Source organism: Ranitomeya imitator, chromosome 3, assembly GCF_032444005.1.
Source record: "Ranitomeya imitator isolate aRanImi1 chromosome 3, aRanImi1.pri, whole genome shotgun sequence".
NCBI lineage: Eukaryota > Metazoa > Chordata > Amphibia > Anura > Dendrobatidae > Ranitomeya > Ranitomeya imitator.
This window is the reverse complement of record NC_091284.1, coordinates 524818429-524834139: the sequence shown is the minus strand read 5'-3', so window position 1 is coordinate 524834139 and position 15711 is coordinate 524818429. Positions and strand designations below refer to the sequence as shown.

General features: G+C 42.6%; 1 protein-coding gene across 1 annotated transcript in view; it reads right to left on the bottom strand.

Annotated features, from left to right (window-relative positions):
• Positions 1 to 14938, bottom strand: part of MYH15 (myosin heavy chain 15) — a 68830-nt gene extending 53892 nt beyond the window's left edge. The window contains exons 1-6 of the mRNA XM_069757759.1: positions 14914 to 14938; positions 14666 to 14790; positions 7582 to 7685; positions 5975 to 6118; positions 5071 to 5227; positions 4018 to 4045 (exon numbers count right to left, since the gene is read on the bottom strand). Coding sequence (XP_069613860.1) covers positions 4018 to 4045; positions 5071 to 5227; positions 5975 to 6118; positions 7582 to 7685; positions 14666 to 14756 — 524 coding nt within the window. The 5' untranslated portion in view covers positions 14757 to 14790; positions 14914 to 14938. The remainder of the gene's footprint in view (positions 1 to 4017; positions 4046 to 5070; positions 5228 to 5974; positions 6119 to 7581; positions 7686 to 14665; positions 14791 to 14913) is intronic.
• Between the last annotated feature and the right edge of the window lie 773 nt (positions 14939 to 15711).

Sequence of the window (15711 nt, the reverse complement as noted above, 5' to 3'; positions counted from 1 at the left end):
AATACTTTTTTGCCCCACTGTATATATAAAAAAAAATGGAGGCCGCACACCAATTAATTAGTGGAAAAGACTGACTTTTAATAGCTCATAATAGTGATGTTTTGGAAAATGTTGCCATTATTGGCTATTAAAAGTCAGCCTTTTTTTCTAATGTAATTTTATGCATTTTTTCTAATCTATCTATTTTTTATACAGTGAGAGGTTTTGATGTGCACAGGAGACGACGCTCCGGCCAGAGTAGCGTGCGCCAACAGAGTGCTTTCTGCTTGCAGACAGGACTCAGATAACACTAGATAAGATTCAGAGCCTCGACAATGCCAGTCAAGACGCGAGGACCCGGACTATGCAGTCAAGATTTGGAGTATTGCTGCTATTTTTTTTAATACGTAAATTGCACTTCACCGATTGATCATCCTGTGATGTCATTCTAAATGAACCCACCTATACATATGTGTCTGCTGCACTCTATGAACTACTTGTCAAAGGCTCTTTGGAGCCGAAATGTTGCTTTTTTTGCTCACATGGCAAATTTTAAGTTTGTTCACTTTTTTATATTCCTACGCTGTGCTGCTGTCATTTTGCACACATAGGCTAAGTTCACACTAGGCATTTTAGCAGCTTTTCGGGGAAGGCAAATTTTCAGCTGCATTTTACAGTACCAGCAAAGTCTATGACATTTCAGAAACCTCCTGCTCACACATTTTTGCTGCGTTTCTTGTACCAAAACCTGATTCTATAGAATAGGACTTTTTTTTTCAACACTAAACTATATCAGCATGCACACGAGACAAATCTAGTATGCCAAAACCACCTCAAAAACTGCCCCAAAATGCGGCAAAAACGCAAGGAAAACATGCTTTCTTTTCTGCAGCTTCTTTCTTAGGCCTCTTTCACACGTCAGTGTCTCTGGTACATGTAGTGTCAGTTTTCTCACGTATCGGAGACTCTGACACACGTAGACCCATTAGGATCTATGTGTTTCTGCACATGTGCGTGTTTTCACACGGACCGTGTGTCTGTGTGCAAAACACGTAGACATGTCCGTTTTTTACCGGCAGCACGGACCACAATACGGACAGCACACGTGCACACGGAGAACAGTGTGCACTCTCTTCCATGTGCATGTACTGCCCGCAGGAGAGACAGTGCTACAGTTAAGCGCTGTCCCCTGCGTGCGGTGCTGAAGCCGGTATTCATCCCTTCTCCCCAGCAGTTCGCTGGAGAGAAGGAATGAAAAATCCATGTTTTTTAATTAATATTCCCTTAAAAATAAAGTGTGTGCGTCCCCTCCCGCCTCCCATCCCCTGTGCGCCGGCGCCTCCCCCCCCCCCCGCTTGCCTGCCGGGAAATACTCACCCAGCTCCCGCGATGCCTCCTCGCATATTCCTCACTGTAATGAGCGGGACCATGTGACCGCTCACACAGGACCTGCTGCCAGCGGTCGCTGAGAGGAGACATCGCGGGAGCTGGGAGCTGGGTGAGTATTTCCCGGCAGGCAAGCGGGGGATGGGAGGCGGGAGGGGACGTACACACTTTATTTTTAATGGAAAATTAATTAAAAAACATGGATTTTTCATTCCTTCTCCCCAGCAAACTGCTGAGGAGAAGGGATGAATACCGGCTTCAGCACCGCACGCAGGGGACAGCGCTTAACTGTAGCACTGTCTCTCCTGCGGGTAGTACGTGCACATGGAAGAGAGTGCACACTGTTCTCCGTGTGCACGTGTGCTGTCCGTATTGTGGTCCGTGCTGCCGGTAAAAAACGCGCTTAACTGTAGCGCTGTCTCCTGCACGGTCCGTGTGGTCCTCAGTCGGCACACGGGCGGCACACGGCTGCCGCACGTGTGCCACACTGATGTGCTACGTGAGCACACGGACACGGACACGGATAATTCCGGTACCGATTTCTCCGGTACCAGAATTATCTGGACGTGTGAAAGAGGCCTTACAGAGATCAGGTTTTGCTGCAAAAAAAAAAATGCCTAGTGTGAACTTATATATAGTTGTTGGTTCATAATTGATTATAATGAATCAATTTAATGAGTACAGCAAATTTATTCAAAGGGCATCAAAAATACATTCATTATATAAATATTATATTTAAAACAGCTATTCACACATAGTGCATAAATATACTAGTGATCTTAATAAAGCGGTACGGTGGCTCAGTGGTTAGCATTGCAGCGCTGGGGTCCTGGGTTAAAATCCCACCAAGGAGAACATCTGCAGAATTGGTATGTTCTCCCCATTTTTGCATGGGTGTTCTCTGGTTTCCTCTCACATTTTTCAAAGACATACTGATAGGGAATTTAGATTGTGAGCCCCATCGGGGACAGCGTTGATAATGTGTGCAAAACTGTAAAGCGCTGCGGAATATGTTAGCGCTATATAAAAAATAAAGATTATTATTATTAATAAATTCCCTGTGTGCATGTTAAAATCAAAACATAGCTGGCCCTGTATGTCATTATCTGTGGCCCATGACGCTCCAGGACCCGGCATTCCTAGGTATTCATTTGCATGATCAAATTGAAAAATCAATACTGATAGGTCGGAACGTGCCTGGAAAATTGCACATGCACAGCGCGTGAGTGGGTTGCTTAAAGGGAACCTGTCACCAGTTTTGTGACATAGCAGCTAAAAATATCAACGTATTCAGTGTCTGCTGTGCATTTCCTAAATCCTTATACAGCTCTGGCAAAAATTAAGAGACCACCACATCAAATCCCTGTGATGGGCCGCCTAATCTCCAGACCTGAACCCCATTGAAAACCTCTGGAATGTAATCAAGAGGATGATGGATAGTCACAAACCATCAAACAAAGAAGAACTGCTTACATTTTTGCACCAGAAGCAGTGTGAAAGACTGGTGGAAAGCATGCCAAGACTCATGAAAGCTGTGATTAAAAATCATGGTTATTCCACAAAATATTGATTTCTGAACTCTTCCTGAGTTAAAGCATTAGTATTGTTGTTTCTAAATGATTATGAGCTTGTTTTCTTTGCATTATTTGAGGTCAGAAAGCACAGTTTGTTTGTTTTAAATTTTGACCATTTCTCTTTGTCAGAAAAAAAAACAAAATTTATTGCTTGGAAATTCGGAGACATGTTGTCGGAAGTTTATAGACTAAAAGAACGATTTACATTTTACTAAAAAATATACCTATAAAGAGAAAAATCAGACAAGCTGAACATCTTGCAGCGGTCTCTTAATTTTTGCCAGAGCTGTATAACCCCCTGACTCGCCTTGTATACTCCCAAAAAACCTTTTTAATTTCTCCTCTGCTGTATGGTAATCTTCTCAGTCCGGTCCGATGGGCGTGGTTTCGAGCCTCTGCATCCCTCCCCCGGCTTCTGCTCGCCGTCTTCCTAACTTGGATAAAGATGCACATTGCCATGCAACATGTGGCGCCTGCTCAGAAATATTGCGCTTCGCACGTGCGCAGTATTCTTTGCCCAACTGCGGGCAAAGCAGAAAAACAGAAGTGCGCATGTGCTGGCAAACGTTCCGGTACATGAGCCGGAAGTACATGTGTTGGCACATGACACTTCTGTTTTTTGGCTTTGCCCGCAGTTGGGCAAAGAATACTGCGCACGTGCGAAGCGCAATATTTCTGAGCAGGCGAGCGATGTCGCATGGCGCAAGAAGCATCATCCATGAAGTAGGATGGCGAGAAGAAGCCGATGGGAGTGATGTAGAGCCTCGAAACCATGCCCATCGGACCGGACTGAGAAGACTACCATACAGAACGGGAGAAATTAAAACGGTTTTTCGGGAGTATACAAGGGGAGTCAGGGGGTTATATAAGGATTTACGGAATGCATAGCAGACGCTGAATAAGGTGATATTTTTAGCTGCTATGTCACAAAACTGGTGACAGGTTCTCTTTAAAAAATAAAAAGAAGGGTCAGAAGGATTACAGTGGCTAGTGCATATAAGGTATGGAGTGCTGGTTGGGAAAGTTCTTTTTTACTAAAGATAGACAGATAATCTAGATATACAGACAGCTTACTTACGTGATCAGCATTGACTGGTTTTCCCGATCTAAGAGACAAGAGATGCTTATAATTACATACAATATGTGCTAATGACTTGTTTTTACTGCATAGGTTTTATATATCAACTTATTCCCAGCATGTTTACAACATTGTTGCAAATTTATGTTTTAGCATGGTTTTTCACAAGAGAATAAGCTGCCTACATTGTGATCTGAAAAGTGGGCCAATACCGGGAAATTCTAAAATTGAGACTATTCTGTTGTATAGGTGGGTTGGGAGACTAATCATGTCATGACTGAGGGACATTATAATTTATAGATCTCATCTTACAGCTTTAGTAATGGATTACTAAAAATAGGTTCTAGTATTGTGCAGAAAAACAAGGCGAAATGCACTGCCGTAGTTTATAATGGAAACCATTAAGCAGTATTGAATCCATAGTAGGACAGATATTATTGCCACCTGAAGGATTCCCATGACTTATGATGGAGTCCATCAAATACATTAGTGATGGCTGATTATGGGATTGGAAGAATATTGCTGCATGCATTATTATTCTTCCCCATAAATCTCACAAAATTTGCAATAACCCCCAAATATTTACCAGTTTAAGATATAGACTAGGACTTACTAAGTATTAACGTTAAAGGGTCGACATTGACTGTTAGGATTGCTACTTCCAATAGGTGGCACTAGTGAGTTCTAGTTCTCTTCCTCTCTGAAGAGAATATTTCCCAGAGAATCAATGCGGCTTTAAGTCTCCTCATCTCGACATGCTGAACAGGTCACTCTCCGCAAGAAGAAACGATACTTCTTGGATTCTGGTCAGGCGCATCTCACCCAACCAAACCAGATCTCCACTTTGCACTGATGAGGGGCAGTACCCTGAAACACAGTGTCTGCAAATTGAGATTCTGGTTTGGTTTTTATCCTAAGTCATGTGACAAGGCTCGTTAAAAGGTCGACATTGACTGTTAGGATTGCTACTTCCAATAGGTGGCACTAGAGTTCTAGTCCTCTTCCTCTCTGAAGAGACAATTTGCATAAGTACTAAGGTAAAATGCTACTTACTGCGCAACATGTCATGGTAAGCATTGTCAGCAATGGAAAAGATATGAGGAGGGGCTTCCGAACGTCTCTTGCCCTTATAGGCAGAAACAACTTCAGTTTTATAGACGGGAAGCCATTTGTATGGGTTCACAGTTACACAAAAAAGGCCTGAATAGGTCTGAAATTTAGAAAAAAAAATGATGATGGTAATTATTACATCTACTTATCATTAAAATATTGGAATAAAATATTTTAATAAACACAATCCTAAGTAAATCTTTAAAGAAAATAACGGTGTAAGGAAATAATAAAATAAATGATATGTATAAAATATTATAAGTGATAATTCTGGTATAGTAGCAGTTAAAATGGTTATCCAGGTCATTTTTTTTAAACTGTGGTCTTAAGAACTTACAGGCAGGTAGTTGCTAACTTCCTGCCTGTTGTGCCCACCAGCACCGATCTCTGCCGGCACAAAGCGGTCACAGACCACCCCTGCTGGCGATGCAGTGGCTTCCGCTGATGTCACATCAACAGAGCAGTCTCTTCTCTTCTGCTCTGCTGATAAAGTGTGACTGCCGACATCTTGTTGATTGACAGCTGCCCCCCCCCCCGCCTAACAACAGGGAGCTGGCTGTCAATCAGCCTATCAGCAGTCATGCCCTGTTGACAGAGCAGCCCTGTGGACGTTAAGCAGCTAAATCGCTGGCAGGAGCGGTCGGTGACTGAGCCAGGGCCAGGTAAAAAAGGCAGGTAGTTAAAACCTCCTGTAATAAAACCTCTTCAACATGTTAAAACCAATATAAAATGTAAACTTTAAAATGAAGGTTTTGTATTTAAATGCAGATAAGACAGAATGCTTGAGTACCTGAAATGTGACTAATCAACAATATAGTATACAGTACATAGCAATGATTGGGCTTACATAGATCATCCAGTTAGCATAGCGTTTCTTCAGGTTAAATAGCACTGATGCTTCATTCAGATGTGTCAGCATGGCCATGTCTTCAATCATGTCAAACTTTGGAGGATTCATCTGCTGAACATCTCCTTCCTTTACAATCACCGACTAAAAAGGAGAAACCAGTAACTTGAATTGTTTACTTTCCTTGCATACAAAAATACCAACAAAGTATCTGTATGACACAACTCATATCTGGAAAAAATGCACTGCAGGTACCAAAGCAGTCCTGGATTCAGATTTACCCCATAAAATATATTTTTTATAAAAGTTTGCAAAGCAAAATGTCTGTGTCAAATTTGCAAATAGATCCTGGAAATCGCTTGGCACATAGAGTTGTGCAAAGAACTATGCTTCTAATGTTATTGCCATGTATGCCATGCATGACAAAACTGATCCAGGGCTACTATTTCCCATGTATGTGTATTTTTACATTCACATGCACAGAAAACTCTTGGTCTGTGAACATCCACAGTAGGTGTTAAAGGGACTTTGTCACCAGTTTTTTACCACCTAATTACACCAGGGGATTCTTTACTGTAAGAGCAGTGAGATTAGGGAACTCTCTGCCACACAATGTTGTAATGGTTGATTCACTAAAAAATTAAAGGAGAAAACTATAACATACCGTATTTTTGGACTATAAGATGCACTTTTTCTCTTCCAAAAATGTGTAAGAAAATGGGGGTGCATCTTATAGTCCAGATGTATTCTGGCTCACAGCTCTGGCTGTAGTGGGGAGGTGGCGGAGCGGCAGTGGTGGAGAAATGGGTCACAGGAGGCAGGAGCCAGTGGCTGCGGCTAACTCCTGTACCCACTGAGAAATGAATATTCTCTGCATTCCAAACCCCTGGGAGTGGACAACAGAGAATATTCATTTCTCTTTAATAGCGGACACGCTGTTAGCCGCAGCAGTTGGCTTCTGCAGCTACCGGGCTTTCTTGTGTCCCTGCTACTTAAGTATTTTGGCAGCAGACATCGGCTTGTAAGCAGCGCATGACGTCACGGTCATGGGCTGCTTGCAAGCATAAAGCACCTGTTGGCATCAGAACAAGATGCTGCAAGGGAGCGCAGGAATGTATGAAGTATAGTGGTTTACGCTTTTTTTTTTTAGTGTTTTTCTGATGGGGGCCATACATAACAGGATGAGGGCCAATCATACCAGAATAAGGATGTGGCCATGCATACTAGAACAGAGATGGGGGCCCTGCATACCAGGATAGGGATGAGGGGGCTATGCATACCAGGATGGGGATGAGGGGACCATATAGTGAAGGAAATAAGTATTTGATCCCTTGCTGATTTTGTAAGTTTTCCCACTGACAAAGACTTTTAAGGGTAGGTTAATTTCAACATTAAAACATGAGCATGCAGCTTAGTAAGTGACATCACTGGAGTCAGGATCTCTGCCCCTACACTATGATGTGTTCAGATGGTGTAGCAAAATCCTTTTAACAGATTCTCTTTAGACGTTCACTTCAGGACCAAACTGGTGAAACCCTTTAAGTGTGTCTATTTAATTCTATGTCTCATTCTATTTAATGTACTAAGAACAATATGGTATATTTCACCTTTCCATCTGCCAGTTCAACAGTCACTTTTCCTCCACCCGTCTCTTTGATCTCAGCTTCCAGATAGGCTTCCTTTTCATCAGGAATCCAACATTTCTTTTTTCCTGTTACAATAAACATGTTAAGTGCATAGTTACAATATATTTCATTATTTTTTTCATTTATATCCAGCATTATGACCCCGTGACACAGCATGTGCTCTCCGGAGCTGTACTGCTTTCTCCTGCCTTCAACATGAAATTTCTGGGCTTTTTTACTCCACATTGTGATGCTGCAAAAGAATTGCAGCTGCTCAGACAATTTCATAACTGCAGGTCAGTTGTCCTGATCTCTAATACAGCTGACAAACCAGAAGAGAGGATGAATGCAGATTTTTCAACCATTTCTGCTAACTAGATTGTTAAAATCACGGGGGAAAGCGTTATTAAGCCCCCATACACATTAGACTAATCTTGGTTGAACATGCCGAGAACCTCCCTACTGGCCCCAGACAGATGATATCGGGGAACAGAGGGATCCAGTACATCAGAATTTAGATCACTGATCCTTTTATTCTCCGAGGTTGAAGCTACTACCAGAGGAGCGCTTGGCTGAGTGTTCCAGTTTATGGGTGACATGGGGGAGGTAGCGGTCAGTCCAAACATTCTGCTCTTCGTTATACCAACAACTATCTATTGTACATGAGGGATGTTTGGAAAATAACATTACTATTGCTTAAAATGTTTATTTTATACACATTCTTAGTTTTTGGTGGGTTTTGCATTGTATAGTTTTCATATTGACCACAGAGCTGCACAATAGACTGACATTTCCCGTTTTCTAGAGATCAGTTCTTAGATTTGGTTAGGTGCTGAGATTGCAGTGATCTCAAGCAGGATTATAATGAAAGGTAACATTTTTATTTTAAAGATGGAAGTTAAAAGGGTTGTCCAATCTAAAACTACAAGCCTGCAGTCACACTATGTCATACTATGTGACTGCAGACTTGCAGATCCTTGCACTGCGCACTATGCGCTGTGAGGACTCTTTGGTGCGGGCACAGGGAGCGGTGGGTGTGTGACCGCTTGCGTGCGATATGCATACCCCTGGCCACATTCTGACTAGATGAGCACGGCCTCGCATGTGTATTGATCGAAGCCGGAAACAGTCTAGTTGGAGTATGGCCAGGAGTATGCATATTGCATATCGCATACTTGCGGTCACATGACAGTTCCAGCACCGGAAAATTATCACAGCGCGCAGTCAGTGCGATGTGAGGATTCACAAGTGTGCAGTCACAAAGAGTAACTGCAGACTCGTCGTTTAAGACCGGACAATCCCTTTAATAAATGCTCAAACTCTTAATAATGTGGAAAATAAAAAGAATAAAAGAAAGTATGTATGTACATAACAAAATATATAGATGATACAATCAATTAAGCAAGTACAGTGAGGAAGCAGGGGTGAAATCCATTACGTTACTTAAGAGAGCCATATGACAGGAGGTCTACCGGCCCTGACTGTGAGAAATGCCACAGCACAGGACATTTTATCCTCCATAACTGACTTCCATAGAAGCTCTAATTACCCGTGAAAATGCAAGCTACTAGGAAAATGTAAATAAAATCAATATATCTATTTTCAGAACCTTTATAGATCTACAATAAAAACATTTAATACAAAATGTAAAGTAAAAAAAAAAAAGCATTAAAACATTGTCTGCTATTTACTAATGGTGTTTATTAAGAGAATCTAAAAAAGCCAAAGTCTACTAGAGTGGCTGTAAGTGACTTACGCCATCTCTTAGTAGCCATGTTGGCACCGTGTCTGGTCCTTGCCACTACAGAATGAGGAGCAGACTCTGACACTGCTCAGCCACACCCCATCAAGTCATTGAAAATGTGTTAAACATAGTGCAAAGGGTCATTCTTTTTGTTACAAAAGTTTAGGCTACGAGGCTGGCATGTTCCCTCAATGAGTTTTTGATGTTGCAGAATTTCTGCACCATTTCTGCACGTATTATGTAAACTGGGTTACTTGCATTTTTTGCTGCTTACCTGAAAAATAAATTAATATCTTGAGGATTTGAAACATGCACCGCAGGTCAGTTAACAGTGATTACAAAAAAGCTCAGTAGCCAGGAGATTTCTATAAATCGCATCCACTTTGCTGGAACTGCTGCATTTACGACATAGCAAAAGTAAGCAGTGTAAAAACGCATCATATACACACAGCCTAAGGCTGGTTTCACACGTCAGTGGCTCCGGTACGTGAGGTAACAGTTTCCTCATGTACCGGAGCCACTGACACACGTAGACACATTCAAATCAATGCATCTGTGCAGATGTCATTGATCTTTTGTGGACCGTGTCTCCGTGTGCCAAACACGGAGACATGTCAGTGTTCGTGGGAGTGCACGTATTACACGGACCCATTAAAGTCAATGGGTCCGTGTAAAACACGTGCCGCACACAGACGTTGTCCGTGTGCAGTCCGTGTGCCGTGCAGGAGACAGTGCTACATTAAGCGCTGTCCCCCCCACTGGTGCTGAAGCCGCGATTCATATCTTCATGCAGCAGCGTTTGCTGTAGAGAAGATATGAGTAATTGTGTGTAAAATCAAGATCCAGGTCCCCACCCCCTTTGCGCCCCTCCACTGTGATTAAAATACTCACCCGGCTCCATCGCAGCGTCCTGTCCTGGCCGCACCTTCTACTGTATGAGCGGTCACGTGGGGCCGCTCATTTACAGTAATGAATATGCGGCTCCACCCCTATGGGAGGTGGAGCCGCATATTCATGATTGTAATCGGCGGCCCCACGTGACCGCTCATACAGTAGAAGGTGCGGCCAGGACAGGAAGCAGCGCCAGCCAGCGAGGGAGCTGGGTAAGTATTTTAATCACAGCGGGGGGGGGGGGGGGGCGCACAGGGGGTGGGAGGGGGTGGGGACCTGGATCTTGATTTTACACACAATTATTCATATCTTCTCTACAGCAAAGGCTGCTGCAGGGAAGATATGAATGGGGCTTCAGCACCAGATGCAGGGGACAGCGCTAAACTTTAGCGCTGTCTCCGGCACGGTGCGTGTGGTACCCAGTGGGCACACAGGCGGCACACGTGTGCCACACGTGTGCCACACGTGTGCCACACTGATGTGCCACAGAAACGCACCGGCACACGGACACGGATAATTCCGGTACCGATTTTTCCGGTACCGGAATTATCTGGATGTGTGAGACTGGCCTAAGGCCGGTTTCACATGTCAGTGGCTCCGGTACGTGAGGTGACAGTTTCCTCACATACTGGAGACACTGACTCACGTAGACACATTAAAATCAAAGTGTCTCTGCACATGTCAGCGTTTGTGGGAACGCACGGATAACACGGACCCATTAAAGTCAATGGGTCCGTGTAAAACACGTACCGCACACGGATGCTGTCCGTGTGCAGTCCGTGTGCCGTGCAGGAGACAGCGCTACTGTAAGCGCTGTCCCCCTCGCGTGTGGTGCTGAAGCCGGAATTCATCCCTTCTTCCCAGCAGCGTTTGCTGGAGAGAAGGAATGAATAATCTTTTTTTTTCTTTCCCCTTAAAAATAAAGTTTGTGCGTCCCCTCCTGCCTCCCATCCCCTGTGCGCCCCCCCTCGCTTGCCAGGAGATACTCACCGACACCCAGCTCCAGCGGTCTCCTCTCAGCGGCTGCAGCCTGTGATGTGTGAGCGGTCACATGGTCCCGCTCATTACAGTGAGGAATATGCGCATATTCCTCACCGTAATGAGCGGGACCACGTGACCACTCACACAGGGCCTGCTGCCGGCGCTGAGAGGAGACATCGCTGGAGCTGGGTGTCGGTGAGTATTTCCTGGCAAGCGAGGGGGGGCGCACAGGGGATGGGAGGCGGGAGGGGGGACACAAACTTTATTTTTAAGGGGAAAGAAAAAAAAAAGATTATTGATTCCTTCTCTCCAGCGAACGCTGCTGGGAAGAAGGGATAAATACCGGCTTCAGCACCGCACGCAGGGGACAGCGCTTAACTGTAGCGCTGTCTCCTGCACGGTCCGTGTGGTCCTCAGTCGGCACTCAGGCTGCACACAGCTGCCGCACGTGTGCCACACTGATGTGCTATGTAAGCACACGGACATGGATAATTCCGGTACCGATTTTTCCGGTACCGGAATTATCTGGACGTGTGGGACAGGCCTAAATCTGCAGGTAAAAAATGCACATGTATTATTAGTGCTTTCCTGCAGCGGAAATGCATCAAAAACACATGTAATCTCCACATTAGTATATCAATAAAGCTTTATCAAAGCCAAATACCAGGACATATTCAAAATAAAGCAGCTTTGTTTAAAATATGAGATACCAAAAAGAGTCAAAAATTGCAGCATCAAAAACGCATGAGAAAAAATGCAGCCCAAAAACGCGATGAGAAACTGCAAGTAACCTAATTTACTTAATATGTGAAGAAATGTTTTTCACACAGCCTGTCCTACTATGTGTGCTCTAAAATCTAGGACGGCTTGTGATTGATGGAAGTTGCCATCTTTAAAATACTGACAGAGTGCAGTAGGTAAATCATGGCTTTTTGCTAAATAAAGGTATTGAGAAAAACGGTATTTAAATGTGTATTATTTATTTATTTTATTACATTTCTCCGAGAACCCCTATAAAGAGTGTGCAACCCTGTGATATAATTGATGCAAATAAAGGCAATGCCCTCTGACCACTTCTGGTTACTGCCTTCTCATATGTATGAATTAAATTTTTATTTTTTATGTGTATAACAACAACCGATTCTCTAATCATTTTTCACTTTACCTCTTTGTGCCGCATTAATACACGTCATAGTACATGATCCAGCATATGTTTCATAGGGCAGAAATGTTTTAACCTCAGACTCTTTTCTCTCCTTCGGGAAACAGAACCTCGACTTAATTCTCTACAGATACAGTAAGCTACAATTGAACAGCGTATGACTAGACTAAACCGAGTTCAGTCCACGTACAGTCGTCTGAATCTGACCAAAGATCTCAGCTTCTTCTCTGTTACTGCACTAATGTCCATCTATGCCTGTAATCTCCAAAAGAAAACCTTTCACTGGAGATAAGCAAACTTGAGTGGAATGGAAATTCTCAACTTTTACAAAAATTAGCATTCTCCAGAATATGGACTTTTTTGCAATTTGTTTTGCTTGAATTCAGCAAAATGGCAGCCATCTTGCTGAACCATGTAAAAAAAATAATACCTCCACGTTTACCTGCCTGCCACCCAGCCCGTCGCATCTATTTTTTCCCTTTCTCAATTGTGTACAACTTCTTTTGAATTTGCCTGTAATCTGGAATTAGAATCTTAGCAGATTCGATCATCTCCAGCATGCATCTAAGTGTACCGTCACATTAAGCGACGCTGCAGCAATACAGACAACGATGCCGATCGCTGCAGTGTCGCTGTGTGGTCATTCGAGAGCTGTCACACAGACAGCTCTCCAGCGACCAATGATGCCGAGGTCCAGGGGTAACCAGGGTAAACATCGAGTTACTAAGTGCAGGGCCGCGCTTAGTAACCCGATATTTACCCTGGTTACCTAAAAAAAACAAACGCTACATACTTACATTCCAGTGTCTGTCGCGTCCCTCGCAGTCAGCTTCCCGCACTGACTGTGAGCGCCGGCCGGCCGTAAAGCAGAGCACAGCGGTGACGTCATCGCTGTGCTTTTCGGCCGGCGCTCACAGTCAGTGCGGGAAGCTGACTGCGAGGGACGCGACAGACACCAGAATGTAAGTATGTAGTGTTTTTTTTTTTTTAGGTAACCAGGGTAAATATCGGGTTACTAAGCGCGGCCCTGCGCTTAGTAACCCGATGTTTACCCTGGTTACAAGTGAAGACATCGCTGAATCGGCGTCACACACGCCGATTCAGCGATGTCAGCAGGTGATCCAGCGACAAAATAAAGTTCTGGCCTTCTAGCTCCGACCAGCGATCTCACAGCAGGATCCTGATCGCTGCTGCGTGTCAAACACAACGATATCGCTATCCAGGACGCTGCAACGTCACAGATCGCTATCGTTATCGTTCTAAAGTCGCTCAGTGTGAAGGTACCTTTACTGTACTTATCAGAAAACTTGATCAGAAAATACAAATAAAACTTGGAAATACGATTATATAGTGTTTTATTATCAGATGCTGTCCCTCAGTTGTTTGTGATTTGCATCTGAATATGTACCCTGATTTTTAAAGTGCTGTGGAACCTGTTGGCACTAAGTATAAGGTAGTATTGAATAAATAAAACTATTTGAAAAAAAAAATTGTTCGTCAAAACAGCTAGAAGATAAATATTAATTTAATTAAACATTTTCCTGATCTTTCAAGGAAAAAAATCCCTCCAGAGAACAACTGCCAAATCTAAAAAAAAAATGCAACTACTGTTATGTACTGTAGGAAAAATAGTTTTACTACATTCTAATTGCAGCGTTCGAACCACAGAAAAACCATTAAAAAAAATATATATATTTCTTAAATAGTAAACCAACTTTTAGACTTAGTACCGACATAATTACAAAGACATGATTAAAATGAATCAATAAACTATGTCCAATTTGTTTTTATTGATCAATATTGAAAATACAAAAAAAAAACGACCAATCAATAAACTACATGTAACCCATCATGATACTAATAAAAATTATAACATTCTGCAAAAAAAAAAAAAAAAGTTCTCATTTGCTTTCATATACAGAACAAATGTGGCAACATATTTTTTTTCCCATAAAGCATGCCTTTATTTTGCAAGGATATTACCATATTAATGTGTTAAAGAATAATGTTGACTTTTTCTTATTCCACACATGTAAAAAGAATCAATTTATCCTTATCTAGTCCCCAAACTGCCGTTCCTCCCACAATAAACTCCCCACACCCCAAAAGAGCAAGAATAAAACAAGCTTTCATGCAGTTTTGTTGACAGCAAAATAAAAAAAGCTGTAACTGATGAAATGCGTTGATTTATGAAATAAAAATAAAATAAATAATAAAAATAAAATATAAAATGTCTCTGCTCTTACTGTAAATCCTAAAATAGGTTAAAATATATAAAATGTACTTGCCATCGAAAGCCACAGTCTGCTGCACCATTAACTCTTTCTCACTCTTCCTCAGAAAGGGAGCTGCCTCCCCGAAATCTGACATGTCCATCATCTTGACAGCTTGATGTGATATACAAAATCAGCCACTACAAACATAAAACAAACCTTTTTTTTATGATATTGACTATAATACACATAAAAAATAACTAAATATATACACCATGCATTATTATAAGCCATTTCAAGGAAGTGTAATGATTATTACATACCCTGTCAAGTGATTGATTCAGTGCCCCGCGCCGGATGAGGTCTACCTTTTATATGAGGTCTCCAAGGTCAGCGAGTCCAAGGACCTCTCATGTGATGCTATATTAGTCTGGTGGGTGTAGATTGGTGACACTAAGCATACATGTTTTTTGGCTCATGCTTGTCTCTTCACTTGATTGTTGGTACATTGTTGATAAATGACCTAATGGAACAGAGAAATTGTTTTCCCTAATCACTTGTGATAAAATGTGTGCACCATGGCTCCCAAAATATTTCCTTATCACTCTCCACTTCAGTGCTAATAGGAAGGGACTGGAACCTGTACTTGATGAAAAATGTGTACTAAATATGCAGATGTATAGCCTCATTATCTACAGTCATGAATACGCCATTTTTATACTTTACAATCGCCAATTATTAATCGCTAAATATGTGCAGTTTTTAAATGTTGTTTCAAATTGTACCATTGCTAAGGCCGGATTCACACGTCAGTGGCTCTGGTACGTGAGGTGACAGTTTCCTCACGTATCGGAGACACTGACTCACGTAGACACATTAAAATCAATGTGTCTCTGCAGATGTCAGTGACTTTTCACGGACCGTGTGTCCGTTTGCAAAACACGGAGACATGTCAGTGTTCATGGGAGCGCACGGATCACATGGACCCATTAAAGTCAATGGGTCCGTGTAAACACGTACCGCACACGGATGCTGTCCGTGTGCCATCCATGTGCCATCCGTGTGCTGTCCGTGTGCGTTTTTCCTGTCATAGGGTTAAAATTGTAAAAATTGTTGCAATA